At 67.1% G+C, this 27,826-nt stretch overlaps 7 protein-coding genes across 7 annotated transcripts; 3 read left to right on the forward strand and 4 right to left on the reverse strand.

Moving 5' to 3' along the window:
- Positions 1–945: 945 nt before the first annotated feature.
- Positions 946–3,917, reverse strand: EMIHUDRAFT_194176 (hypothetical protein; the record flags this gene model as incomplete). The annotated part of the gene is made up of 9 exons (XM_005794082.1): positions 946–1,047; positions 1,106–1,201; positions 1,396–1,713; positions 2,423–2,557; positions 2,770–2,865; positions 2,998–3,084; positions 3,270–3,357; positions 3,445–3,683; positions 3,864–3,917. 9 exons carry the CDS (start codon positions 3,915–3,917, stop codon positions 946–948), a joined length of 1,215 nt encoding a protein of 404 aa, XP_005794139.1.
- Positions 3,918–4,490: 573 nt separating this feature from the next.
- On the forward strand, positions 4,491–7,542 carry EMIHUDRAFT_447442 (hypothetical protein; the record flags this gene model as incomplete). Its single annotated transcript, XM_005794083.1, has 7 exons — positions 4,491–4,748; positions 4,911–5,029; positions 5,141–5,174; positions 5,354–5,433; positions 5,507–5,681; positions 6,045–6,074; positions 7,168–7,542. 7 exons carry the CDS (start codon positions 4,491–4,493, stop codon positions 7,540–7,542), a joined length of 1,071 nt encoding a protein of 356 aa, XP_005794140.1.
- Positions 7,543–12,967: 5,425 nt separating this feature from the next.
- On the forward strand, positions 12,968–14,288 carry EMIHUDRAFT_194181 (hypothetical protein; the record flags this gene model as incomplete). Its single annotated transcript, XM_005794084.1, has 4 exons — positions 12,968–13,420; positions 13,489–13,635; positions 13,706–13,984; positions 14,052–14,288. 4 exons carry the CDS (start codon positions 12,968–12,970, stop codon positions 14,286–14,288), a joined length of 1,116 nt encoding a protein of 371 aa, XP_005794141.1.
- A 299-nt stretch (positions 14,289–14,587) lies between these two features.
- Positions 14,588–16,801, forward strand: EMIHUDRAFT_194182 (hypothetical protein; the record flags this gene model as incomplete). The annotated part of the gene is made up of 1 exon (XM_005794085.1): positions 14,588–16,801. One exon carries the CDS (start codon positions 14,588–14,590, stop codon positions 16,799–16,801), a length of 2,214 nt encoding a protein of 737 aa, XP_005794142.1.
- An 892-nt stretch (positions 16,802–17,693) lies between these two features.
- EMIHUDRAFT_94953 (hypothetical protein) lies at positions 17,694–21,231 on the reverse strand (the record flags this gene model as incomplete). The annotated part of the gene is made up of 6 exons (XM_005794086.1): positions 17,694–18,230; positions 18,363–18,679; positions 18,796–18,913; positions 19,250–19,456; positions 20,063–20,603; positions 21,002–21,231. The coding sequence occupies 6 exons, from the start codon at positions 21,229–21,231 to the stop codon at positions 17,694–17,696; spliced, it is 1,950 nt and encodes a 649-aa protein (XP_005794143.1).
- Positions 21,232–21,462: 231 nt separating this feature from the next.
- EMIHUDRAFT_460970 (hypothetical protein) lies at positions 21,463–22,015 on the reverse strand (the record flags this gene model as incomplete). Its single annotated transcript, XM_005794087.1, has 2 exons — positions 21,463–21,809; positions 21,947–22,015. Coding segments are annotated over 2 exons (400 nt in total), but the record flags the coding sequence as incomplete, so codon positions are not given.
- A 359-nt stretch (positions 22,016–22,374) lies between these two features.
- Positions 22,375–24,177, reverse strand: EMIHUDRAFT_414359 (hypothetical protein; the record flags this gene model as incomplete). Its single annotated transcript, XM_005794088.1, has 4 exons — positions 24,072–24,177; positions 23,868–23,966; positions 23,567–23,746; positions 22,375–23,421 (listed from the first exon to the last, which is right to left on the reverse strand). Coding segments are annotated over exons 1-4 (1,365 nt in total), but the record flags the coding sequence as incomplete, so codon positions are not given.
- Between the last annotated feature and the right edge of the window lie 3,649 nt (positions 24,178–27,826).

Raw genomic sequence — 27,826 nt, forward strand, 5'->3', positions numbered from 1 at the left:
CGTGCGCGAAAGAAATTTACCAGCTCGTCGGGCGTGAGTGTACGTTAGTTCTTCATTTTTAGAGGGGGCGCCCCGCCGCTAGGGAAACCCCGGCCCAAACGGCCGGTTTGTTTATTACGCCCCCCCCCCCCCCTCCCTGCGAACGCGCACCCCCCTCCCCCCACGGTCAGGGCCTTTTTGCTCGTAGCCTGATCCCGATCTCAGCCGCCGGGGGCCCGCGCTGGGCTGGAGGGTGGAGGCGTCTGCGGGGGGGGGGCGCGGGCGCGGGGGGGCGGCGGCGGGTTCTTTACGTTACCGTACCGACTCCGCCCGCGGGCCTGGATGTATTTAAGGCTTCCAACTGCACTCCAAGTACCAAGAGTGTGCTAAGTAGTGTGCTCCCCAGGAGCCCGTGCTCCACGTGCTCCGTGCTCGAGCGAAAAGAAAATTATCGCGCGGCCCCGACGCACAGCCCGCCCAGTCCCCCTCCCCCACCGCCTATCGCCCCCGCCTCGCGCTGCGCCTCGACCCACCGCCGGTGCGCCGTGTCTGCCCGCGCGCATTGACGAGCTTGGCGCCGGTGAACTTGGCCGCCGTCTTGCGCCAGCTCTCCTCGGGCAGCAGCGGTTCGCGGGTGATTGGCCGCACACCTCGCGGCAGCGCGACGCGGACCGAGCACTCGCCCGCGCCTGGCGTATGGGTCCGGGGAGCTGAGAGGGTGCGAACCAGGCCTCGTGCAGTGCACTTAGAGCATCGCGTGAAGACACCGCGAGCACAGTGGAATGGGGCGTGAGTGCGATGGAATGCGGCCAGCTGCGCGGCTCTCCGAGCTACTAGGGGAGATATGGGGAGATATGGGGAGATATGGCTCTCCGAGCTCCCCGTCCGTGACGGCGCGTGTGTTCTCCGCATCTAGCCGCTCGAGATATGGGGAGATATGGGGAGATGTGGGTCTGTTGTACGCATCTAGCCGCTCGAGCCGGTGACAGCGATCCAGCCCAGGCCGGGGAAGACGACGTCGACCGCCGCCTCGCCCCAGCCGCGCCCCTCGACGCGGAGCTCGTGCTCCTGTAGGGACGGACTCCGGGAAGGCTCAGAGAAGGTTCCTTAGAGATAGGCTCTCGACGCGGAGCTCGTGCTGCGCCTCGAGCTCGCCGAGCGCCTCGAGGCGTTCGAGAGAGGCGGGCGGCGTGAGGACGCCGCCCGCGTGCTTGCGCCGCACCTGGTGAGGCCCGGTGAGGCCCGGTGAGCGCCTCCGCATGCCTGGAGCACCTCCTCCAGCACCCCCTCCTCACGCGGGGCCCGGGCAAACTGCCATCTCCACGCCCGACGACCGGAGCATTGGAGGCGCAGGCCGCGGAGCACGTGGGTGAGCGGTGTGCGCGTGCGGAGGGTGAGCGGTGTGGTGCGCCGCACCTCGGCGGCCTTTGCGGTGGCGGTCGGGTGCAGGGTGACCGCGTCGCTCAGATAGGCGGTGAAGAGGAAGGGGCGGCCGGCGACGAGGTCGAGCCTCGCGAGTCCTCCGAGGAGGAGGGAGCGGCCCTCCTCGAGCCGAAGCGAGACGGGCTGGCCGCGCCGCTTCGGCACGACGGCGGCGAGCTCGTCCGCCGTGAGGCGCGTGGTGAGCTGGTTGGGCAGGACGAGGCCGGGCGTGTCGTACAGCGCGTGCCGCCCTCCGAGCTGCGCCGTCTTGACGAAGCCGAGCGTGGTCCCGGGCAGGTGCGAGGTCGTGAGCTGCGGGGCCGCCACCTCGCCGCGCTTGCCGGCACCTGGAGCAGGGGAAGGCTTCAGCTGTCGAGCCCTCGGGACAGAGCAGCGGGCCCAGGGAACAAAGAGGCGTGCGGGAGGGGGGAGCGAGGGAGGGGAGGGGGGGGAGAGGGAGGGGGAGAGGGGGGGCGGGGGGGCAATCGTGCGGCATCAGCGCACGTCCTGACCCGTCGATGCGCTGCGTTGGCGAGGCGGCGAGGATGTGGTTGAGGAGGGACGACTTGCCTGTTCATTAGCCAGTTGATTAATGATATGCCAACTAAGAGCTCGAGGTTGAGGAGGCATGACTTGCCCGCGTTCGCGGCGCCGAGGACGTACGCGTCGAGCCGCCGGCTCGTCATCAGCTTCTCGAGGCGGGCGAGCAGCTGCGCGGGACGTGTCAGTGGACGTGTCAGTGGACGTGTCAGTGGACGTGTCAGTGGACGTGTCAGTGGACGTGTCAGGGGACGTGTCAGTGGACGTGTCAGTGGACGTGTCAGTGGACGTCAGTGGACATGTAGGGGACGTGTCAGGGGACGTGTCAGTGGACGTGTCAGTGGACGTGTCGTCAAGGCGGCGGCGCGCAAGGCGGCGAGGAGGCGAGAGGCAGCAGGGAGGGGCGGGCGGAGGGAGCGGGGAGCGAGGCGGCAGCGGCAGAGAGCCGGCAGGGAGGGGAGGCGGAAGAGAGAGGCGCCACCTGCGGCATGCCCGCGCCCGTCCTCGCCGAGACGAGGTCGAGGGAGTGGAGGTGCGGCAGCGAGGCGCGGCGGCACTCGGCGCGCACCCACCGCTCGACCGCTGGCTGGTGGATGCCCTTGGGTAGGAGGTCGACCTGTGGGGGGGGAGGGGCACACTTAGGCTGAGGGTTGACCTTGTCCGCCACGAGCAGGAGGGGGGGGGGCACCTCTCGCCTGATCTCACCTATGCCTCGGCCACCTCTCGGCTAGATCTCGGCTAGATCTCGGCTAGATCTCGGCTAGATCTCGGCTAGATCTCGGCTAGATCTCGGCTAGATCTCGGCTGGATCCCGGCCTTGTTTGCCACGAGCATGAGGGGGGAGTCCTCGCCCACGATCGAGGGCAGCTCTGGCACGAGCGAGCCGTGGAAGTCGAAGAGGTCGACCAGGCAGACGACGACGCACTGGAGCGGGAGCTGGGGGTCAGCTTCACTGAGTTGACGAGGCAGACGACCACCCGCACTGTGCGGCGGTGTGGCGGCGAGGGCGGCAGGGTGTGGACTGCGTGTGTAGCGACGTGTGCGCTGGGTTGGCACCTGCTTCGACCGCAGCGATCGGATCAGCGCGCGGAAGTGCGCCGGCCGCAGCTCCGCGTGTGACGCTGCATCCGGGTCGTCGGCGCCCTGCAGCGGGGGGAGGCGGCGGTGGAGGAGGGAGGCGGAAGGGAGGAGAGAGTTGGCTTGGAGGAGGAGGAGAGAGGGAGAGAGAGGAGAGGGGCGGCGGTGGAGGAGAGAGCAGGAGGGAAGGGAAGAGAGAAGAGAGAGAGAGAGAGAGAGAGAGAGAGAGAGAGAGAGGCGGCTGGGAGGACCTGCACGCCGCCGCCCACACGCAAGCCATCCGACGGCAGCCGGTTCTGGTAGCGCAAAGAGTGGCAGCGCTGGCACACCGCCTCCCTCCTGGGGCGGCTCGGAGGCCGCGCTGCCCCCGCCTCCGCCTCCGCCCCGCCGCCGCCCCCGACACCGCCCTGCTCCTCCTCGGAGGACGGCGCAAGCCTCTGCTGCAGCACGGACGCCGGCAGATAGCCTGGCGCGGCCTCGTCGTTCGCCTGGAAGCGGACGCCGCAGCCGCAACAGAAGCCGCGCGGCATCTCGATCGCCGCTTGCAGCGGTGCGCTCCCTGCAGGCCGGCCCGCCGGCCCGCCTCCGTAGCTGCCAAGCATCTCAAAGCCGGCGCCTGGCTGGCCGCGCCGCGCCGCCTCCGCCTCCAGCGCGCGCGGGTCCTCCTCGTCCGACCAGACGGCGAAGCCCGGCGGCGGCTCCCAGCCCGCCGCCCCGCCAGCCTCGTCGTCGCCGCCGCCGCCACCGCCCTTTGCGAGCGCGGACAGCGCTCTGTGCCGCGGCCGGAGCGTGGCGGAGGCGAGGCGTGGACACCGGGCGACGCCCGGTGCGGCGATCGAGCGGACGAGCGAGGCAGCCAGCGCGGCCGAGGTGACGAGACGGAAGCGGTGGGCGCGCATCGGAGGCAGTGCTGCGGAGTACGCGTGCGCGAGGCGCTCAACAAACGCAAGAATGTTTTTTAAATTCTTTTACTCTCGATCCATCCTCTTCTGAAGTCGCCCTGCCTCGGGGGCGCGGTAGGTGGTAGCGGGAGGGGACCCGCCGGTGTGAAGCGGTAGCGGTAATCCGCCCGAGGTAGCGGTAAGGGGGACGGCCAGCAGCCCTCGGCTGGCTGTCCGTTCCTAGTAGCCCCGACGGTTACGGACGGCCGGCGAGCGCATCGGCCTCTCGCCGTCAGCGCGCTGCTGGACCCTACCGTCCGCGGTGCGTGAGCAAATGCTGACTAGGCCTGCTGCACCCATAAGTGACTGAGTGGGGTCTAGCGGTACCGCGCGAGCCGGTAGCGGTAAACAGCGGGTGGCCTCTGGCGGTAGCGGTAAAGGCGCAGCGTGTGATGGAGGTATTTTCTTCTCAATAACAAGGCTGTGATTTCGGGGCCCGGGGTTGTGCGTTTACGTGAACGGTAGCGGTAACCTGAATCGCTCTCCCGCGCCCCAGGGCCGACCTGCCGGTTGCTAGCAGCGTCGCCAAAGATGCTGTCGGGCGAGGCTCTCGCCGCCGCCGTCCTCGAGGCGAAGGATCGGTACGCGCTGCTCTCTCTAGGTCGCAGAGAGGGCGGCGAACCCATCCGTGTCGAGTCCGACGGGTATCTCAACCACGAGGACGAAGAGGTGCGGAAGTGCTACACGCGAATTGCCGCCCGCATCCATCCGGACAAGCTTCGCTGCGCGGAGGCCACCAAAGCGTTCCAGGCGCTCGTGCGTGCATATGAGCTCTGCTGCAAGCCCGATGTGCGTGCCGACGACTCTGACGACTCGCGCGAGGAGGAGGAGGAGGCGGCGGAGGCGGAGGAGGAGGAGGCGGAGGCGGAGGAGCCGCAGGAGCCGCAGGAGCAGCAGGAGCAGGAGCAGGAGCAGGACTCAGATGCCAGTCCCGCTGGAAACCCGCCCAAGCCCAAGCCGCCCACGCCCAAGCCGCCCAAGCACAAGCCCAGCCGGCCAAAGGCGAAGGCAAAGTCCAAGGAGGCGACCGGCGGGAAGGGCGGCGCAGAGGCGCAGCGCACGGGCGTCAAGTGCCCTCGCTGTCGCGCCGACTGGGGCGAGCAACCCCGCACTGGACATGCACATGCACATGCACATGCACATGCACATGCACAGTGACACGTCCCCGGCATCTCCCGCAGGCGACCACCTCCGCACCGAGGGCAGGGAGGGCATGTACACGCTCTTCATGCGAGGCAAGCTGCAGGCGCGACGCCGACGCCGCCCTCGCCACTGCCTCCCTCGCCACCGCCGCCTCGCCGCCGCTGCCCTCGCCGCCACCTCCCTCGCCGCCAGCGCCGCCGCCGCCAGCGCCGCCGCCGCTCTCGGCACCGCCTCCCTCACCCCCGCCGCAGGTGCACTGCCTCCGCTGCCTGCTCGACTTCGGCTGCCTGACCGCGGAGCACCACTGCCCCTACTGCGAGCGCGGATTCGAGTGCCGACCGCGCGCTGCGGCCGCCGCTCCCTCGCTTGCACGCGTCCGGACGTGGTCCACGCGACCCCGCTAGGTATCGGCCCGCCCAGTTCCGCACCGCGCTGCGCTGCCCCAACGACAAGCGGCGCGGCGTGCCCGACTGCGGCCGCGCCTTCCGCGTGAGGCAGTTCGCGATGAGCCGGCAGACGCGCGAGGCGCTGCTGGCCAGGGCAAAGGAGGAGGCGGCGGCGGCCGAGCGGAGGGACGCGGTGAGCTCAGACCAGCTGGCTCAGACCCGCATGCTCATACCGCTGCCACGCCGCCGCCGCCGCCGCCGCCGCCGCCGCCACTGAGATCACCAACATAACCTCCACCACCACCACCGCCACCACCACCCACCATCGCCACCACCACCCACCGCCACCGCCGCCTTCCACCCAGGCGGCGGCCGCGCGACGCGCGCGCGTGGCGCGGCAGCGCGACGACGAGAGCGACTACAATCCGGAGCTCGGCATCCTCATCACCCCGTGAGCGCAGAGGCGGGTCACGGCGCGGGGTGACGTTGCGGCATTGCTGGGGCGTGCGTAGGCGCCTTCCTCGTGTCGGACGATTGCCCTCGCTGCGGGCTGCAGGTCACCTCGGGCCACGAGGCGCACCTGCGGGTCTGCCAGGGCGGGGGCAAGAGCGCACGCGCCAAGAAGGGCAAGGGGGGCGGCAAGGGAGGCGGCAAGGGAGGCGAGGGCGGCGAGGGAGGCGCCGGCTCGAGCGGCGCCAAGGCGAGGGCGGCGAGGGGCGGGCGCGAGAAGCGGAGGGCGGCGGTGGTCAGCTCCGAGGCGGAGAGCGAGAGCGAGGGCATCTCGGAGGAGGTGCTGCCCCCCACACCACCCACCCACCCACCCACCAACCCCCCCTGCGCGCACCGGGCCTTGCACTTTGAATGCCGTGCGGCTCCTGTCGTTGGACGTGGAGTTAGGAGGGAATGCCTGGCGCTTGCCCCACCGCCCTCGTGCGTGTGGAGAAGTGTGCCTTGCCTTACCTTACCTCAGGTGCTGCCGTCTTCGTCGCGAGCGAAGTCGGCCGCGGCGCCCAAGGCGGCGGCGGCGGCGCCATCACCGGCACCGGCGGCGGCGGCGGCTCGGAAGGCGGCGGCGGCGGCACCCAAGAAGAGGCGAGTGGTGGTGCACGACGACGACAGCAGCGAGGAGGAGGCGCAGCCGGCGCGGCAGAGGCCAATATCGGCTGATCTCGGCTGATCTCGGCTGATCTCGGCTGATCTCAGCTAACAGGCGCAGCCGGCGCGGCAGAGGCCGACGCCGCAGAAGGCGAAGGGCCGGGCTCCTGCGGCGGCGCAGCCAAAGGGGAGGGCGGCGGCGGAGGCCAAGAAGGCGCGGCGTGGCCAGTCGAGGACGTGGACAGAAGACCCGTGAGGAGAGACAAGCAAGATGTGAATAGGCGCGGCGCGGCGCGGGCAGTTCGGAGGAGCGGCCCGCGCTACGAGGGGCAGCTGTGATTAGACGGCCTTTGAACAGTTGTGTGGCGCGGAGTAGGAGGACGAGAGCTATGAGGCGGGCGGCAGCAGCGGCAGCGAGGAGAGCGACAGCGAGGAGAGCAGTTTCAGCGACGGCGGCGAGAGCGAGGCGGAGGGCGGCGGCAGCGACAGCAGCGACGAGGGCGGGCGCGCACACAAGCAGGCGAGCGCCGTGACCTCCCAATCCTTCGACATCGTTTTCCATTCACCAGACCTTCTGCTCTCAGGCGGGCGCCAAGCAGCAGGCCAGCGCCAGGCAGTCTGCCAAGAGGCCTGTCAAGAAGGCGCCGCCCAAGCAGGCGCCGCCCAAGCAGGCGCCTCCCAAGCAGAGTTCCGCGGCTGTGAAGGGCGCCGCGAAGCCCGCGGCCAAGCGGGCGGCGGCCAAGGGAGGGAAGCAGGCCACCAAGAAGAAGAAGAAGAACGCCAGGAGGGCGGCAGACAGCAGCGATGGCGACTACGAGGCGGACTCCTCCCCTGAGAGGCTGCCGAGCAAGGCGCGCGCAAAGGCGTCGGCGTCAGGCCGCCCCTCCCGAGGCGGGCGAATCGGCGGCCGCAAGAGTTACGTCGAGAGCGATGGCGATCACTCAGACTCGTGGTCGTGAGAGAGCTGCGCCAAAACTTCCAAATAAGCGCCTCACGGGTGCACAAGCGGAGATCATATTTCTCGTTTCTGCATCAAATCCACATATGACATAAAGAAAAAGAGGTCCCTTGAAAAAGAGGATCCCCCCCCCTTTCGACATTCGAGGCAGCCCCCGCGCCCCACACACAGGCTGATCACGCTCACCCAGGAGTCAGGACACACAGGTCACAGCCACACACGACACACATTCGACATCCCCAAAAATCTGAAGTTGGGCGCTGGAGCGGCCGCACATTGCTCGGTACCCCCCCTGCCCTTCTAAGCCCGTCCCTGCTGCTAGGGGGGGGGGGGTTCTGACCCCCAGCAGCAGAGCGCTGCTGGGGGGGGGGGGGGGGGCCCCCCGCAACAAAACGCTGCTGCTGGGGGGGGGGTCGGCCATGGGCTTAGAAGGGCAGGGGGGGAACCGAGCAATGTGCGGCCGCTCCTGATGACACGTAAAAACCCGAGAGCAGAATGAGCAATATATGACACGGAACTAGTCCTTTGAGCGTCTCGCCAAAACACAAACTTTCATGACAGCGGGCGAGCGCGGTTACCTGTTTGCCGCGAGCGCGATGTCCCTTTTATTTATCAAGCCGTATTTAGAGAGCTGCCTGACCCTATTTCTCTATGCCACCCCGTACAGTCGTATTCCACTGTCTTTTGCGCATAACGATAAAGACCATTTCGCATTGATTTTCCGACCCCGAGCATGCGCGAGCCCCGAGCGAGCGACGCTCGACGGGTCGGGGCTCGAGGCCGTGCCGTCGACTCTGTCGTGCTCGCTCGAGGCTACAGCCTGCACACGCGCGAGCCGCTCCGGTCTTTTATTTTTATCGGTACTATGAGATTTTGCTATGCCTCAGATCCTCTGAGATGCGCGCGGCTACTTGCGCGCACACCATGACAAACAGCCACCCTCCATCTCTCCCCTGCCACCTCAAGAGGGGGCGGCCCCGCCGGCCCCGGGGAGGGGGGTCACACTGACTCGTACCCACAGGCACAGCGCGGCACGATAGAGTGAGCCGGCGCGATGAGGGCATGCGAAGAGTCCTCGTCGGGCGCGCCATGTGTCCTTGTCAGGACTTACTTCGCGAGCGCCGATTCCGAGGAGAGTCTCCAGACAGACTCAATCGAGATCGATTTCCTCGACAAGGAAGTCGGTGGTGACCGGAACTCCTGAGCGGCCGTCCGGGTCCTCGGCGTCGTCGGGCTCGTCCTCGCCCTCGGGCTCGTCCTCGGACGATGAGAGCCACTCCACCGCCGACGCCTTTCGCTTCTTGTTCTTCTTGCCGTCCGCCGTGGCTCGTGGCGACGTCGACGGAGGCTTGAGGCCGAGGAAGCGCTCGACCCCGAGCTTTGAAGAGAACTTTCCACCGTCCGGCGCGGTGACCACCAGTTGCGTCGACATTGCCCCGGCCTTCTTGCCGGCGCTGGCGGTCCACGCCCGGCACCGCACGGTCCAGTCGTCGGTGGACTCAGTGGCCTCCGACGTGGCCCCTTTGATGTACGCCGCGGATGCGCGCTCCTTGACGGTGTCGATGGCGGAGAGGAGGCGCTCGTCGCTCTCGCTGAGCGGGCGGAGTGGAGGTGGCTTGGACGGGGCGGCACGGCTCGGCTTTGCGCCCCCCGCCGCCTTTGGCGCCGCTGGTGGCTTGAGGCCGAGTTGCCGCTCGACCGCTAGGACGGACTGCAGCCGCGTGCCGTCTGGCGCCGTCACCGAGAGCGTCGTCGCGCCAGCGGGGCTCAGCTTCACCTTGACCGTCCATCCGTTGCTGCTCGACTCGGTCGCGTCGGCCTTGTGCTGCTTGACGCGCTGCTTGACGCGCTGGATCATGTCGAGGATGAGCCGATCGGCGGGGCTAGACTGCCGGATTTGCATCAGAGCAAGGGCGGCGGCGGGGTCCGAGGGGGCTCCTCCGCCGAGCCCGCCGCCGCCGCCATCGCCGCCGCCATCGCCGCCGGTGCCGCCGCCCTCCCGTGCCTCACGCTCCCGCGCCAGCTGCGCCAGCAGGTTGTTGGGGATGGGCGGCGGCTCATCGTCAGAGTCGTCGAGGTCCACCGAGTCGATGTTTTGCACCGCAGTGGCGGTCACGCGCCGCACCGCTCGCCAAGCGTTGGCGTTGTCGCACCGCTCCTGGATCAGCCCCTTGCGAGGGTGCTTATACACGCGGGCGCGGCCGCCTGGGACGTCGATCACGATCTCGTTGGAAAACGCAGCTTGCGCCGGCACCCAGGCCGCTTCGAGAAGCGCCGTAACGGATGGCGAGTACGGGCGGTAATTGATCTCGGTGGCGCCTCCGGCGTCCCAGCTCCACTGTGATGCCATGTGTTGGGACGGTGGTTGCTCAGGCACTCGGAGAGCAAAGCAGCAATGAGTGAAATCGGAGGAGAGATGACAAGGCGGAAAAAAATCCGCGAACGCGCGCAAGTTCAAGATCCTGCAGTCGCGGAAGTGGCAGGACACGGAGCTTGACGTGGCGCGCTTCATCAAGCTCTTCCCGTCGCAGATGCACGAGGGAAAGCGCAAGCGGCCGACGGTGTTGCGCGACGCGCTCCGAGTCAACGGCGTCGGCGTGGGCTTCGAAGCGGCAGCGCGCACCGACATCGCCATGGACAAGGCGGGCGCACGAGATCAAGCTGCGGGTGCTCGAGAAGCTCACGCCGGCGCTCGGGCGGCAGACGGCCGAGCTCCTCGGACGCTTCACCCTCAAGGCGTCGAACGCGCTCAACCACGTCGCCCGTGGCTGCGAGCCCTCGGTCACACGTGAGCCGCTCGAGTACGCGGGCGAGACGCAAGCGCAGCTCTTCCGCACGCTCACCGCCACCAGCCCCTCCGAGATCCGCGACGTGCAGCACGACGCCAACCCCGCCGGCCCGACGGAGCGGCGGTGCGAGGAGGCGATGCACCTCTCGCAGCGGAATGGCGGCTTCGGCTGGGCGCACCCACGACTCATGGGGTCACACTGACTCGTACCCACAGCGCGGCACGATAGAGTGAGCCGGCGCGATGAGGGCATGCGAAGAGTCCTCGTCGGGCGCGCCATGTGTCCTTGTCAGGACTTACTTCGCGGGCGCCGATTCCGAGGAGAGTCTCCAGACAGACTCAATCGAGATCGATTTCCTCGACAAGGAAGTCGGTGGTTTCCGGAACTCCTGAGCGGCCGTCCGGGTCCTCGGCGTCGTCGGGCTCGTCCTCGCCCTCGGGCTCGTCCTCGGACGATGAGAGCCACTCCACCGCCGACGCCTTTCGCTTCTTGTTCTTCTTGCCGTCCGCCGTGGCTCGTGGCGATGTCGACGGAGGCTTGAGGCCGAGGAAGCGCTCGACCCCGAGCTTTGAAGAGAACTTTCCACCGTCCGGCGCGGTGACCACCAGTTGCGTCGACATTGCCCCGGCCTTCTTGCCAGCGCTGGCGGTCCACGCCCGGTACCGCACGGTCCAGTCGTCGGTGGACTCAGTGGCTTCCGACGTGGCCCCTTTGATGTACGCAGCGGATGCGCGCTCCTTGACGGTGTCGATGGCGGAGAGGAGGCGCTCGTCGCTCTCGCTGAGCGGGCGGAGAAGTGGCGACGGCTTGGATGGGGCGGCACGGCTCGGCTTTGCGCCCCCCGCCGCCTTTGGCGCCGCTGGTGGCTTGAGGCCGAGGAGCCGCTCGACCGCTAGGACGGACTGCAGCCGCGTGCCGTCTGGCGCCGTCACCGAGAGCGTCGTCGCGCCAGCGGGGCTCAGCTTCACCTTGACCACCCATCCGTTGCTGCTCGACTCGGTCGCGTCGGCCTTGTGCTGCTTGACCCGCTGCTTGACGCGCTGGATCATGTCGAGAATGAGCCGGTCGGCGGGGCTAGACTGCCGGATTTGCATCAGAGCAAGGGCGGCGGCGGGGTCCGAGGGGGCTCCTCCGCCGAGCCCGCCGCCGCCGCCATCGCCGCCGCCATCGCCGCCGGTGCCGCCGCCCTCCCGTGCCTCACGCTCCCGCGCCAGCTGCGCCAGCAGGTTGTTGGGGATGGGCGGCGGCTCATCGTCAGAGTCGTCGAGGTCCACCGAGTCGATGTTTTGCACCGCAGTGGCGGTCACGCGCCGCACCGCTCGCCAAGCGTTGGCGTTGTCGCAGCGCTCCTGGATCAGCCCCTTGCGAGGGTGCTTATACACGCGGGCGCGGCCGCCTGGGACGTCGATCACGATCTCGTTGGAAAACGCAGCTTGCGCCGGCACCCAGGCCGCTTCGAGAAGCGCCGCAACGGATGGCGAGTACGGGCGGTAATTGATCTCGGTGGCGCCTCCGGCGTCCCAGCTCCACTGTGATGCCATGTGTTGGGACGGTGGTTGCTCAGGCACTCGGAGAGCAAAGCAGCAATGAGTGAAATCGGAGGAGAGAGGACTCGGCGAAAAAAAAATACGCCTGCTCAAGTCCGAGTTCACCACAAACTCACCACTTGGCGGTAAATGATCGCAGTGGGCGTCAGAAGAGTCATCCTTGCGCGAGGAGAGCTCGATAAACTCGAGGGGCCAGGATTGGGCCGCGAGGAGGGCAGAGTTACGCCGAGAGGCGAGAGCAAGGGATCGGCAGGCAGCGGCGTCGTCGCAGAACGAGGCAGAGGGGAGCGAAGCGACAGAGGAAGAAGCGACAAGAGAAAGAACGACGAGAGTGGGAGGACCGCGAGGTGGTATGAAAGTTGCAGCGAGAATCGGAGAGGGACTGCGAAGAGAGATAGGAAGAGGCAGACGCCCAAGGGTGGGCGACGGCTAGCGCACCACACCCCTCTTCTTAAAATCCCTGTGTGGTGGCGGCGTGCCGTCCTCCCATCCCTCCCTTGGGTTGCCTGTTTTCTTTCTTTTTTTCACAACCTCACCCGCCGCAGGCCTTGCTCAACCAGGTCGAGCACACATGATAGGGCGGATCTCTAAAAGAAAAACAAAGGTCCATACACACTTAACAAAAGAGGGGTGGGGTCGGTCCGCCACGTACCTAGGTACGGGCGAAAACCAGCAGTCCTCCTCCGGGAATGTTCGCCCCTGTCGCCTGTCTGTGTTGTTGTGCTGTTGTTTGTCTCTTGGCACCTTGGAGTGCTGGGGGGGGCGACAGGGGGGGGACGTGGCCTTGAGTGATGTGTACGCCCACTCAGGGTGTGTGTGGCAGCCCGCTGGCTGTGGTGTCTTGTGAGCTTGTTTGTGTCTGTGTGTCGCTCGTGCGTGTCGTCATCATCTGTCCAGCGTCCACCCATACCGCGTTGGTGTCCAGTCCGAGCCTGACTGTTCTTCGCCTTCCTACATACATACGTAAGAGCTACATACACTACGTACGTACACTGAAATGAACGTGAGAACACTCAAACTTGAGTCACGCTTGAAACCATCGACCATGGCGCCAATCGCCGCCCCATCTCCCGCGCAATTTGTTGCGTCCATGGGGATGGGAATAAACCTCGGCAACGTGCTCGATGCGCCGAAGGAGGGCCAGTGGGCGGCGCCTGCAGAAGAGCGATACTTTGACTCTTATGCTGCGGCCGGCTTCCGGTCGGTGCGCGTTCCGTGTCGCTGGTCTCAGCACACGTCGACAACCCCTCCTTACATCACCGCACACAATCCATTCCTGGCGCGTGTATTTGAGGTCGCTGGCTGGTCAATCTCTCGCAAGCTTCGGACTGTAATCAACGCGCACCACGATGATTGGCTCGATGGCGCGGCTGATGACGCGGCATTTACGAGGGCGCTGGACCGTCTCGTCGCCATCTGGCGTACCGTCGGCGAACGCTTCGCCCACGTCCCCGACAACCTGCTCGCCTTTGAGGTGTACAACGAGCCCCACTTAAACATGACGACCCGCTGGCTCAACCGGATGAATGCCGCAGTGCTCGCGGTTCTACCGAGTAGGGTTTCCCGGATTCCCGTAGGACCTCTGCGACACTTTGCTGCGCGTACGAGTAGGCCATCCGCGAGACCAGCCCGACGCGTACCGTCTTTCTGGGTGGGCTGCGGTGGATGAACCCGCACTGGATCGTGACCAACCCCGACGCCATCGACCTGTTGCCCGAGCCGGCGCCGTCGGACCCGCACGTGGCACTCGAGGCACCTGTCGATAACCACAGGAGCGCCTCGCATCGGGTCCGGCCCCCTAACCCTGTCGCCCTGCCTGTCTCTCGAGGTTCACTCCTACAATCCGTTCGACTTTTGTGGCGGCGACGGGGGTAGGCCGCCGCGCGTGCACTCGTGGCCCGTCGGCGCCGTAGAAGATTGGGCAACGCAGCTTCACGCGTGGGCGGAGCGGCGCAACGTCTCCATACTGCTCGGCGAGTTTGGATGCACGCGCCGGCAGAGCAACGCGAGCGGCCGCCTCGCGTGGTACGCCGCGTCTGCCGCTGCGGTCGCGCGGCACGGTTTTGCCGCGACGGTGTGGGACGATTCGGGCGACTTTGCCGTCTGGGTGCGCGTGCGTATTGCGACTTGCGTTGCGTGATGATGGTCTTCACGGCCCGCCCCGTGCCTTCCAGGACCGCAAGACCGGCGCGTGGGACGAGGCGGTGCTCCGTGCGCTAGGGCTCGAGGGCGCAGCAACATCGCCAGCGCGGGGCTGGCCCGGTTTCCCCGCTGCGAGGGGAATGGATGGGTTGCCGCCGCTCTTGGGCGACACTCGGCTACCCGGGCCCTCGTGGCGCCCATTCGACTACGGGCAGGGCGGGAGCTTGGGCGGGGAGGTAGTGAGAGGTCGAGGCGCGCAGGTCGCGTGAAGAGGTGAGGCAATAGAGGTGACACATACAGGGAGCACTACTTTTCGTCTTCCCCCCCTCACAACAACACTCAACAGAAAGACAGACACAGCTACACCTCTTTGCAGGAGGCTTGCAAGGGAGGGCGAGGGAGGACGGCTCAAGGCACAGGGTCGGGAAATAAATAAAATGGAGCCAGGCAGGACCCACCCGTGAGTAGGAATCTTAGAAAAAAAAAACGGCGCACGCAAGGCGGTCCGTCGAGCGGCGGCTCCCGGCTCGCTCGGCTCGCACGGCTCGCACAGGCTCGTCCTATTCCTATGGACACCTGCGAGTACGACGACAGCCTCCCATACAGGTACTTTCTGCCAAACGGCTCGCTGGTGACCCATGGCGTCTACACGGATGTCCCCGGCTACTCTGCACCGGTGTGCGTCTTCAGCACCGAGCTCTGTGTCAGCAACATGCGCGGCGAGACGTCCGACGAGTGCTGCAAGCCCAACTCGTCGCAGCCGCCCTTCTGGGTCCCGCTCGTCATCGGCGTGGTTGGCTACGAAACCTTGAAGCAGGTCGTCGGCTCTTGGTTGCGCGGCAAGGAGGAGGCCAGGTCGGCCATGGCCTTGGCCCGCGAAGCGCACGCCAAGGACGACGTGCTCTTCGTTGACTGGTACCTTCCGGATCTTGGCCCTGGGTGCAAGCTCCTGATACCGGGCCACGCCCACGCCTACACTGTCAAGGCGCTCGGCCTCGGGGAGACGGCGAGGGCATCGGCGCTCACGGACGGCAGCCTGCCGATCACGCTCAGGGAAGGTCTATCTGCCGGCGCGAGCGCGGGCACGAGTGTCACGGAGAGGGAGGTTGACGACCCTATGGAGCATATGTTCCGACAGTACGACGGCCTCGGAATGCTCGTCCTATTCATCGTCTTTATGCTCAGCCTCTCGGCGGGCATCATGCAGGGCTCAATCATGGCGCCAGAGATCCAGGCGACGCTCGACCCGACCGAGCGCTCCGCCGAGCTCGCAATCTCCTCATTTATCGCGCCCGTGCGCGAGATCTTTGCCTTCCTCGAGGACGGGATGGTGGTGCGCGTCTCGTACGCCATCGCCGCCGGCCGCAACGCGGAGCTCAACCTGCTTCTGCACATCTCCATCGTCGGCGGCATCGCCACCGGCCTGCTCGCCTTCCTCTGCATGATGGCCATCGCGCTCTCGCCCTCGGCCGCGGTCCTCCTCGACCCCTCCTCCTCCTCCAACCAGCAGCTGCTCGAGGAGGGCTGCTCTCTCGTGCCGGAGCCCGCGACGCTGCTCGCCGCAGCGCGCTCGTACTGGCTGCTCGCCACCGCCGTCTGGATCGGCGGGTTCATGCGAAAGGGCGTCGACGGCTTCATGCTGGGCTCGGGCTACCTGATCACGTACCTGATGCCCTCGATCCTCAGCGGCGGCTTGCCGCTCGTAATCTGGTTCGTTGGCAAGCCGGCGACGAGCACAAACGGCTTCTCGCCGCTGACGCTGCTCGGCGTGGCGATGGGCACCGACGACTGGATCAACGCCATCGCGCTGCTCCTCTTCATTGCGTGCGCGCGCGACCTCCAGAAGCGTTACGACCTGCGGCTGCTCCTGCCGTGGCGAAAAGCACCCCCGGGCGCGCCGGGCGAGACGTCACCGAGGGAGGTCATGCTCAAGGTGCTGCGTGAGAGCTCCGAGCTGATGATCATCGACCTGGTCATTCAGGTCTCACGCACCGCAACCATATACCTCGCCGCCAGCCAGTCGGCCGAGCTGGCGTACAAACTCTCCGCGCCAGCCGCTGCATATTGGGTCCTGGGTCCCGCAAACGTGCAAGGCTACATCATCATGTTCCGCACGATGGGCTCGAAGCTGATCGCAAACGGCCGGCACCGCGCATATCTGCAGATGTTCCTCGCCGTCTTCCTCCTCTCGCTCATCATGTCAGTCTACTCAGTCATCGCCTCGATCATATGGCGAGACGAGTTTACGCAGAGCTACGGCAAGACCGCATGCGTCTACGCATCGAGCGCCAACTGCACGGGCGCGTACGCCAATGTCTTTATGACCCCCGGCGGTGGGACCGAGACGTCCGCCTTCAACCTCCCGGGCGTTTTCGTCGCTCTCGGGCCTGTCGTCGGGGTGCGAATGATCTTTATGACGGCCCGCGTCGGCCTCAACACGTCGCACGACTTCCGGTACATGTCGCTGTGCGCGCTGGCTGCAGGCATCGCCTTCATCCCGATGCTACTCGTTTGCCACTACTACTGGCGCAGTGCCCTCGGCTACTACCTGTCGATGAACCTGGTCGAGTTTCTGCTCGCGATTCTCTACGGCGCGCGCATGGTCGGCCACGTCCACAAGCTGATCAAGGGCGAGCCGGGGCCGTGGACCGAGCACATGGGCGAGGTCCGCCGGGCGACGGAAGAGCGGCTCAGCAAGGGGCGGGCGTCTCGAGGACCGTCAAGGCGCGACTCAAGTAGGGCGAAAGTCATGGACTCAAGGCAAGTCCTGGAGCTGGAATGACGGGCGGCGCGCCCTACGCCTGTGTGCGTGGGCGCGCGCGCACACAAATAATGTAGTCCTTTTATTATAGTTTATTATATGTAAAGCACACGGGCTAGTGCCATTTCACTGTGGCACAGCTCGCGTTACAAAACCTTGATTTGACCATTTGCGCCATTTTGTCCCTCTCGGTGCCTTCCAGAGGCAGCTGCGACCCCGCCAAGTGGACGGGGGCACCCGGCAGGTGGCGCGGAGTCCCCCCGTCCACTCGGCGGGGTCGCAGCTGATTCTGTGCGTCCTGGGGAGGGACAAAATTGTCGCCGCCGGAGACGACTCGACGCCGCTGAGATTGGAGATCAAGCTCTGACAGGTCGCACGTCGCTCCTTTGACGCCGACGTGACTCACCCGTGCAGATCACATCAGGACACGGTCTCGACGCGCTCGGTACGACGCCTGCGACCCGTCTCGGGTAAGGTGGCACGACGCTCATCGCGCCTACCAGCGCTGCCGTACACGTTGCCACGACGAGGTCGAGCACGCTTCTATACGCTCGCCGAGCCTTCCTTTCCATCCAATTAGGCAGCCTGGGAACGGTGGCGGTCAGAGGCAAAGCCTACGAGGGGTGGTGGAACCACATGTCACGGCTACTGCCGGCTCGACCCCACGATAGCCTCCGAAGGCTGACTTTGCGGCACCATCATCGGACGATGTCGACGAGTTGGGTCGCTCTCGCGGTAGCCAGATGACCTCTCTTTCTAGGAGCATCGGCCATGGCCGCAGGGAGCGCGGGGGAGGGCGCTGGAAGCAACACGGAGCTCCGTTGGAGACGTTTTCAAGAGATTAGCGTGTCAGAGTGAAATGGCACTAGCCACGCCATTCGATTCGCCCAGCGCTTATATATCGCGCCGCACACTAATCGCGATGCCGCCGGGCAGCGAGCAGGCGGCGCGGCACCGCCGCCGCCAGTCTCACTGCGGCGCGAGGCAGTGCGAGGACCGCCTCCGCCGCGCAGAGAGCCGCGCTCATGCTACCGAAGACGAGCATCACCGCGAGGAAGACCAGGTTGGTGGCGATGCCGCGTCGCAGCACGGGGGCGTACAGCTCGGTCGCGGCGACCTCCCACGCCTCCTGCGACGCGAACGGCCCCTGCAGCCGGAAGAATGAGACGTAGGCCTGGCCGAGGCAGTAGGCGACGAGCACGCGAGGGCGGCGGGCGAGGGACCAGAGCGAAGGCACCGCGCCGAACTCCGCGGCCAGCTGGTGCATGTAGTTGCCGTAGTCGACCCCATACACCAGCTTCTTGCCGAGCAAGCCGTACGAGGGAGGGGCGTGCCCTGCGGCGATGCGGCCGCGCAGCTTCTCGATCCACCACAGCACCTGCAGCTCCGACATTGGCGGGATCGCGCCCACGTTCGGCCTGACGAAGCCGAGGAAGGCGAGGGTGGGCTCCTGCGGGCGAGGAGAGAGGGTCGCGAAGAGAGGCGCTGTGCCGCACAGCCGCCTCCAGCCGGGACGCGGCTGTACGCGAATACGGGGGAGGAGGGAGGGGGGGGGGGGTAGTACTCGGCATCTACGTCGCACCTCCGCAGACACGATGAAGTGCTCGCTCGGCAGCGGGTCCTCCTCCCCCCTCGCGCCGCTGCCGCCTCGCCAGCCGCCCGCCTCGCCTGCGCCGCCGGCAGCGGGCGGCGGGCAGGAGACGGGCTCGAGGAAGGGGAAGCGCTGGCAGTAGCCGGTCGCGTAGACGAGCACGTCCGCCTCGAAGGTGGTGCCGTCGACAAAGGTGACGCGGCGGCCGTCGATCTTTGCGGGGGCGGGGAAGGTGAGGATGTCCTTGTCGACCCGCTTGTGCGGCGGGTCGAGCCACGACCAGAGGCGGTGGCGCCACGTCTTCCTGCCTCGCGAGCGCGCCACAAGTCAGGTCGGCGGATGCGCGGAGCACCGCAGGAATACACGGGCGACGGGTACAGCGGACACAGTCAGTACAGCGGGGTACCGCAGGAATACGCGTCACTGTGCTGGTTTGAGAGCGGTGTGTCTTCCGCATCTGGGCCCGTCTTCCGCTTGGCGGGCCGGTTCATGAAGGGCAGGGCGGCGGTGGACTTGCAGAGGATGTGGTGGCCGCGCTTGACCTGCTCGAGCCGGCAAGGGGGGGAGTGGAGCAGCTTTTGGAGGGGCGACCGCGTGAAGAGAGGCAGCGGACGGGAGAGAGGCGGCGGTGAGAGAGGAGGCAGTGAGAGCTGAGGTGGGGAGAGGCGGCGAAATGAGGCGGCGGGCAGGGCCAGGGCAGAGAGTGGAGCGGGAGAGGCGCCTGCTCGACGTGCCCCACCCACTCCTCGTTGATTAAGAGATTAATTAATAATCAATGAATGAAGAGGCGCCTGCTCGACGTGCCCCACCCACTCCTCGTTAATTAAGAGAGTACTTAATAATCAATGAATTAGAGGCGCCTGCTCGACGTGCCCCACCCACTGGTCCCACCCAGCGGAGCTGCCCGTCGTGAGCCAGAACCCGGCGCGGATGAAGACGGTTGTGACCGCCCACTTGACGTGGAGAGCGTGCAGCAACCAGTGCTCGTGGCAGTGCTCGAAGAGGTTGGCGATGAGCGTGTCGAGCGGCACGCCGCCCCACCCCTCGTATGGGACCGCCAGGAAGCCGCGCTTGACCGAGATGGCCTACACTCGCCAAAGAGAGTCGGTCCCACACGGCGCGACCGTCGCGTGCGGAGCCTCGCGGGACGCAAGCGGCCGTGGCGGCCGCCGTGTGCACCGCGCGGTAGGCCAGGTCCATGCCTGTGGCAAGTACGCTCAAGAGGTGCGACTGGCTGAGTGTCTTGTCTCCGCGTGCGTGCGTGTGTGTGTGTGTGTGTGTGTGTGTGTGTGTGTGTGTGTGTGTGTGTGTGTGTGTGTCGCTCCAGTGTGGCCGCCATCCCCGGCCCTCGCGTCCACCCAGATTATGCCGGTGTGCCAGTCGCTGGTCTGACTGTGTCTCGCCTCCCCATCTATCTGCCCATGCCCGTCTCGCCGCAGCCGAGCACGAGCACGCGCCGCCCCTTGAAGAGGCTCCGCTCCTAAGGCAATTCACAACTCTCGTCAACAGTTCACAAGGCAGCCCTCGCATCTCCACGCCCCATTGGAGACATTGGAGACGGGCGGCACGGCATTGAGAGTGCAAGGCGCAGTGCTCGTGGAAGTGTTGTGTCTCCGCTCCTTGTATTCGCACGAGTGGAGCGACACGCCGTCGAAGCTGTCGGCGCCGGCAATCGCAGGCGTGTAGGGCACCTCATGCAGCCCCGAGCAGACGCACACCGCGTCAAACTGCGCTGTCCGCGTCCTGCCCTCGCCCGCCTGCGCCGCGCCGCCTGCATCGGCCGGGTACGCCTCCGACGCCCGCGTCTCGACATTGTACACGAGCGCGCCGTTCACCGTCTCGCGCGTCACGCGCAGCACCTCCGTCCCGAAGCGCATGAGGGACCAGAGCTCCTGCCGGTCGCAGTACTCTTCGAGGTAGGCGACGTACTCGGGCAAGCTCATGTGGTCGGCGGCAGTGGTCGGCGAGCGGAGGTCCGAGAAGGCTGTCAGGTACTTGGAGCTCACCAGCCGCGCGTCGTCGTACGCCTTGTGCACAAACGTGCCGCCGACCTTTGAGGACCTCTCGAGGACCGTCACGGTGTAGCCCACGTCCCTCAGATGCTTTGCCGCTACGAGGCCCGACGGCCCGGCGCCGATGACGCAAATGGTGCGCACCTCAGCTCGAGCTGACGGCTCGGCGGGGCGCGTCGCGAGGCGGTGCCAGGGAGTCAACGACGCCATCAGGAACTCGCTAGTCGAAAAAGAAAATACTCGTATGTGCGCCGTCGGCGGGCGACGCCGACAACATCAACAAGCAGGCGCGCAAGGAGCGTACCGACGGGATCAACAAGCAAAATGAACAAGCAAGTGGCGAACGGTTTCTTGTCCTCGGCCCCAGTGGGGGGTGCCCGCGCCGCCTAGCTCTGCAGACGGGCCCCTCCACCCTTCCTGTAATCATGTAGTCCCCACATTCGCAATCGTGGGATCGCTTGTCATGTGCGAGGGCTCGTGGTGTTCTGGTTTCTATCCGTTTACTCTCGTTGGTTCTGAGATATGGCAGTCTCCTCGAGCGCCAGCGCCACGCCGCTGCTGCTGCTGCTCGCGGCCCCGGGCTGTTTCGGCTTCGCCGCATCGCCCGCGCTCGCGCACCACCCCGCGTCGCGGCTCGCCGTCGGCCGACAGCCCTCCTCGCCGGTCGCCGCGCCCGTCGTCGCGGGCGCTGCCGTGCTCCACGCGGTGCCGCCGGGCCACTCGCGCTCCGCGGCGGCGGCGGTGCAGATGAAGGCGAACAAGGACATGCTCGAGCTGGAGGGCGTGGTGCTCGAGGCGCTGCCGAACGCGAACTTTAGGGTGCAGCTCGATGACACCGAGCAGGTCATTCTCGCCCACGTCTCTGGCAAGATCCGCAAGAACTACATCAAGATATTGGTCGGCGACCACGTCACGTGTGAAATCTCTCCGTACGACTTGACAAAGGGACGAATCACCTTCCGGAGGCGGTGAGGCGCTGCCACGTCCGGCCAGTCATGACCACCAAGCAGGCCCCTCGGCTCTCGCGAGTGTGGTGACTGGTGTGAGCTGTGAAACACTGCCTCCTTCTTTTTGATACACAGCATGCGAGATTATTCACCAAACACAGGTTACAACACTGGGGCGTCGCCAGGGCGCGATGCAGGGGGCCGGCGATTTGACCAATACTCGGGCCTGAATCGTCGAGCGACGGCCCAGACGGTCGGGGCCGCACGGGGGTGTGTCGTGTGACCGTGTGTGCGCGTGCGCACACGTGACACGCCCGCGCCGAAATGTGTGCACACCCCCGCGAGTCGCCCCGCTCGCGAGCTTCGCGTGCGCCACCGCACGCACGGGCGCACCCTGCCTATAAGCCCGCCATCGGGTCGTCTGCCCGCTGCTTGGAGCGGTAGTACGCCTCCATCGCCTCCGCGCTCGTCTCGTCGGCCTGCGCGAGAAGGGTCCGAGGAGGGTCCGAGAAGGGTGCGGGTGCATGTCGCCGGGCGGGGGGCGAGGGTGGGCTCGATAGGAGACGGGTCCGGTGGCCTCGCGGCCGCGGCTGGTGCGGCGAGGGAGGGCACGCGCCTGCATCGAGTTGAACTTTCTCTTGCGGTCGTCGACCTCTGCGCCCGAGCGGCGGATGGCCTCCGCCTCCATCGCGGCGCGCACCTGCCTCGAAGGAGGCCGTGTGTGAGGGGCCGCTCGCACGCGCCGCCTCGCCTCTCGCCCTCTCTCTCTCCCTCTCGGGGCGGCGGCGGCGAGGGTGCAAGCGAGGGCGGCGGCGAGGGCGGCGGCAAAGGCGGCGGTGAGGGGCGGCGGCGGAGACGGACGCGGCCGCGAGGGGCGGGGGCGAGGACAGCGGGTGTGCGAGCGCGCGCCTTTGCCTCGTCGAGGTGCGCCTCGCCCAGCCCCTCCCCCGCGCCGTAGAGCGATCGCTGGTCGAGCGAGCCGCTGCTCGCCGCACTCAGCCCGCCAGCCGCCGCGCCGCCCGCCGCGTCGCCGCTGCCCGCCGCGGCGGCCGGCGCGGAGAGCGCCGCCGCCGCCATCTCCCTCGCGCGCCTGCCCGCCGCGCCCGTCGAGTACGAGTTGCGCAGCGTCGAGTGGTCGTCGGCGTAGCCCCAGCGAAAGGTCGTCGTGTCGAAGTGGGAGCCCCAGACGGCGAGGTGGTTTTGCTCGAGGACGTCCTCCTCGTAGCGCGACTTGGCGACCGCCTTCTCCTTGCCCGCGCGCAGCCCGCCCGAGCGGTCGTACTCGACGTAGTCCTCTGTCTGCGCGAAGAGCAGCTCCTTGGGCGGTGCGGCCAGGTGCTGCTGCCCTCCGTACTTTTCGAGGATCTTGTTTGAGCGCGTGTCCTTGAGCTTCTCCTTCTTCTCGCGGTAGATCTTGTTCATCATCTCGACCGTCGTCGGGTCGGCGTTCATCTGCATCGACTGGCCCTTCTCGTACGCCTCAAACTCGTACAGCTGCAGCTGCGCCATCTGAACCGCGTCGCCGGTCGCGCGCTGGAAGTTGTCGCCCGCAAAGGTCGACGCGTCCGCGAGGGCGGAGCCGCGCAGCGGGTTGTCGCGCATGGAGCGCGTCTTCGGGTCGTAGTAGGCCGAGTTGACGTCGAGGTTGAGCAGGTACTTGGCCGTGTCCTCGCGGATGCGCAGGTTGCGCACCGACGCCTTCGCCTTGCCGGCCGGCGCCTTGACGTCCTGCCCGATGATGACCTGCTCCGCCTCGTCTACCTTCTCGTCGTCCGACGGACCCACGCTGCCGTCCGTGTCGGTGTCGGTCGCCGAGTCGCCCTCGCCCCCCTCCTTGCCCTTGCCCCTGCGCTCGCGCTTCCGCTCGCGCGCCGCCAGCTCTCCGAGCTTCTTTTGCTGGGCGGCCTTGCGCCGCACCTCGGCCTCCGCCTCGTGGGCTCGGATCTTGTCCATGTGCGCGGCCGGGTCGAACTGCGCCCAGTGGTCGCGCTTGCCCGCGTAGTCGTACGCCATGTCGACCGTCACCTCGTCCGGCTTGATGTCCTTGCCAGAGTACCTTGCGCCCTTCTTGCGGGGCCGCTCGACGCAGTCCTGCGGGCGGAGAGGGGCTGGAGGGCTGGAGGGGGGGGGGGCCGGGGGGGGGGGCGCCTGAGGGGCGTCTGAGAGGCGTCTAGGAAGCGTCTGCGGACTCGGAGGTGTCTCAGAGGTGTCTCGGAGGTGTCTCGGAGGTGTCCACCTTGGTGGAGTGCGTCATCGCGCCGCAGTTGGTGCAGGCGCCCTTGCGGAAGTAGGTTGCGGCGGGGCCGGCCTTCTGTCCGCGCGGCTTGAAGTCGGTGGCGCTCGCGACTTGCCCTTTCTGCTTGAGGTTCTTCTGGTGCTTCAGGCCGGGCCCCTCGGCGTTGAGGTACCACGGAGCCTGGCGAGGGCGGGAGGGGCGGCGCGAGTCGCGCGGGGAGGCGGCACGGGCGGCTTGGGCGGCGGCGAGGGGCGCGACGTGGTGGTGTACGGTGGCGGCGGCGGGTCGAGGGGATGCGCGCCTGCGCCATAAACTGCGGGATGTGCGGGTTGATCTCGTTGCCATCGGCATCGCGCTCGGCCGGGATGGTTCCCGCCTTGCGCGCTTCCTCGAGCTCCCTCTGTGCGCGCGGCGGCCGGACACGTGAGTGCAGGCGGCGCTCGCAGCGCTCGCGTGCGCGGCAGCGCGTGCGACGGCGTCCGAGGCTGGGCGCGCGACAGCGCACCTCGCGCCGGCGGTCCTCGCTCGATTTGAGGCCGCTCATGGGGCACACTGCAAAGAGAGCCGGTGTTTCACGTCTTGGGCCCGTCGAGCCTCTCGAGCGGCGTCCGCTACCTGAGAGAAGAAATCGTGGCCTGCCTAAGGTATGGGAGGAGAAAAGAATTCAAACAGCGCCTGAACGCATGGCGTTCAGGCGGCACTTCTCTCGCGTCGGCTCCGCCGAGCGCTGCACAGAGACCATCTTCACTGACCACCAACGACAGGTGTGCGACTACGCGCTCGTCTACGCGGAGAAGAAGAACGACGGCGAAGCGCCGTACTCGGTCTCCTTCACCGCGACGCAGAGCGGCGACGTCATCGTACAGCTGCACCCGCACTCGCAGCTCGAGCGCGCGGTGCGCCACGAGCGGCAGGCGCAGGCCACGGAGGCGCCTGCGAGCGCGAGCCCTGCGGCGCCGCCCGCCCCTGAGAGAAAGAAATCGTTCTGTTACACGCGTAGGGTATGGGAGGCCAAAAGAAGCCGGCATCGCAAAAATAAGAAAGAAGAACGGAACAGACAAGGCCGAGGGACCAACCAACCGACGCCGATGTGGCGATGAGGCTGCCGTCCGGCACTTCAAGCACGGCACTTCAAGCACGGTGCGGCCAAGCCGCCAGCGGCGGCGGCAGGGTCGACTGGCGCTGGGTCGACGGGTGGCGGCGGTGGTGCGGCTGCTGCAGCTCCGCGCTGGACGAGGCGGTGCCGCGTACCGACCGACCTGATGAGTGATTCTGAGATCAGGTTAGTCGTTTCCCCTTTGGAGGCAGACATTTCAGAAAGCGAATCCCAGGCCGCATCTCCCCGCTCGAAGCGGGGAACCCGTCCCGGGCGCCCGCTGGAAGCGGGGGGGCGCCCGCTCGAAGCGGGGGCGCCCGCTCGAAGCGGGGGCGGCGCAGGCTGCCACCGCTGCCCGGGCGCGCCGAGCGGCGGCGGAGGGCCGCCCAGGCCACCACCAGTGCCTCTCCCACCGGCGGCGCGGCGGCAGTGGCGCCGACCGCCCCTCCATCAGCGGCGGCGCGAGGCTGTCGTCGGGACGCCGGCAGGTGACGCGCGAATAGGGTGCCACCGGACCGGCCGACGAGCACCCAGCGGAGCCGTCATCGTGCATGGCGAGCCGAGCACCGCCGCGTCGCTTCTCGGCGCATTGGAGAGCAGAGGAAGCTGCTGGCGTCGCGGCTGGGATCGGCAGCGGCGCCAGCAGCTTTCTCGGATCTGAAGCGACTTTGAGCGCCGATCGATCGATCTGAGGGCTGACCGATGGGCGGCGCTGGGAGGAAGACCGCGCCACCCGTCGGCCAGCCCTCAGCTCCGCGACGGCGACTCGATAGTCGTGGCCGGCGCTCGGCTGCCACTCTAAGCTGTGCCGCGCCAGGCGCTCCTGGAACCGTGACGTCACTTCTTATGGATGCGGCACTAGGGACGCCCAATGTTTTCGTAAATATAGAAGCCACTCTCTCGCGTGTGGAAGCCACGACTGCGTAGTCGTGCTCCCCCGGAGCACGCCATAGAGCGCCGGTTTTGTGTACCGGGCGCACCCGCAGCCGTACACACCACTGCTGCCACTGCCAGGGGGTCGCCGCAGGCGCCCCAAGCGGCGCGGAGCGCCGCCGCAGGCGGCGGACAGCAGGTGCGCAAAATTAAACGCCATTTTCGGTTCCGCAGTTTTGCCACTAACGTCGAAATCCTGTACAAATCGAGACTTACGAGAGCCGAGCCTCCCACGAAAACCACAGAGGGGCGCGCGGACAGCGCGCCGCCAGGGGCGCCGCAGGCGCCTCAAGCGGTGCGGAGCGCCGCCACAGGCGGCGGACAGCAGGTGCGCGAAATTAAACGCCATTTTCGGTTCCGCGGTTTTGGCACTGTCTACCAACTTTGTGGTACAAATCGACTTGCACTTGGTCTGAGCCCTGCGCTGCGTTTGAGCCTCCATTCTGAAAGTGTACGTAGAAGGGAAGGCAGCAGGTCCGGCTTGCGAACTCCGCTGTGCGCCGACAAGCGGTATGGCGCCGAGTAGAGGCCATTTTCCTATTAGAAAAGGCTGTCGAGAGCGCAAAATTTTCTTCGCTGCGCGCCCAACCATGGTGGGCACGCAGCGGGCGCCTGCGGCGCCAAATTTTTGAAATGTCTGCCAGTCGCCCAACCTGATCTCAGAATCACTCTGATGGAGGTGCACAGACAGACCCCGGCGACCCCGCGAGCGAGCGGCCGAGCCGCATTCCGTTAATGCCTTCAGGGCCACGCGCTTGCTCGGTCTGGCGGCGCCCTCGCCCCTGCGGAGAGGCCTCCATCTCTGTGCCTCGGGCCTCGCCGAGCGAACTGTCTGAGGTGGTCGACGCCTGCCTCGCTGCTGGAACGCGGGAGAAAAGCCGCTCCAAGCACGTGTGTGTGTGTGTTGTGTGTGTGTGTTGTGTGTGCGTGCGTGTGTGCGTGTGTAGGCAACAGAGCGCTAGGCAGCACTTGGAGCACTTGGAGTGCGGTCAGCAACCTCACGTCCAGGACCGGGGAGCTAAGAAGCGCATCCAGTTGGCCGGACGCTCGGCATCGGGTTGCGGGCAAGAGAGCCCTAGCCCCGGGGGTGCGCGGTCGCAGGGCCATAACACGTCTCCGAGGGATGGCTCCGTGTACCGGGTTACCCCTTAACTGCAGAACGCACCCTCTTCCTCGACCGTGGGGGGGTGCGCGGTCGCAGGGCCATGGTTGGCCCCGCGTACCAGGTTTCCCCTTAACTGCAGGACGCTGCCCTCTACTCGGAGCTAGTAATACGTCTACTCGGAGCTAGTAATACGAGATACTCTCCGAGAGGGCCCCGTGTACCAGGTTTCCCCTTAACTGCAGAACGCCCCCTCTACTCGGAGCTAGTGATACGAAAATACTGTACGACCGCCTCCACGCAATACCATACTGCGCACGATAATACGATAATACGAGAATACCGGCCTCGAGACACGCAAAGCAAAGGACGGGCGCTTTTTGCCGCAGCGATGCCCGCGGCGGGGAGGAGGGCGGCGAGGGAGAGGGGTGCGGCGGGGGAGAGGACGGCGGGGATGGGGGCGGCGGAGAGGGGGGAGGCGAAGGGGGGGGCGGCGGAGGAGAGGGTGGCGGAGGGGGAGACGAAGGCGGCGGAGACGATGGTCGCGAGAAGGGGGGCGGCGGGGACGAGGGCGGCGGGGAGGGCGGTGGGGGGGAGGGCGGCGGAGGGGGAGGCGTCGGCGGGGGGGGTGGCGAGGGGGAGGGCGACGGGAAGGAGGGCGGCGGGGAGGAGGGCGGCGAGGGAGAGGAGTGCCGCGGGGGGGGAGGACGGCGGGGATGGGGGCGGCGGAGAGGGGGGAGGGGGGGGGAGGACGGCGGGGAGGGGGCTGCGGGGAGGGGGGCGACGGAGGGGGGGGAGCGGCGGGCGGGGGGGGGGGGGGGGGGGCCCAAGGGGAAACCCAGGCCGCGGAAAAAAAGGCCCCCAAGAAAGGGGCGCCGGGAAGGCCCCCCCCGGGAAGGCCGGGGGAAAAAGGCGGCCCCCCACCGCGATTTTTTATCGAAATTCCCCCCGGGCCTCTGGGGGCCAGGTCCCCCCTGCCGGTGCCAGCCCCGTGGCCGTCCACCAGGGACCGCCCCCCCCGGCCCGGGCCACCGGTGGGCACCCCCGAAGGGGGCCGCTTCGGTCCTTCCCCCCCCCCCCCCTTGGCGGGCTGGGGCCAAAGCGCTCCCCCGACCCGGGAAATTGGGGG

The sequence above is a fragment of the Emiliania huxleyi genome, assembly GCF_000372725.1.
Source record: "Emiliania huxleyi CCMP1516 unplaced genomic scaffold EMIHUscaffold_1, whole genome shotgun sequence".
NCBI classification, from domain to species: domain Eukaryota; phylum Haptophyta; order Isochrysidales; family Noelaerhabdaceae; genus Emiliania; species Emiliania huxleyi.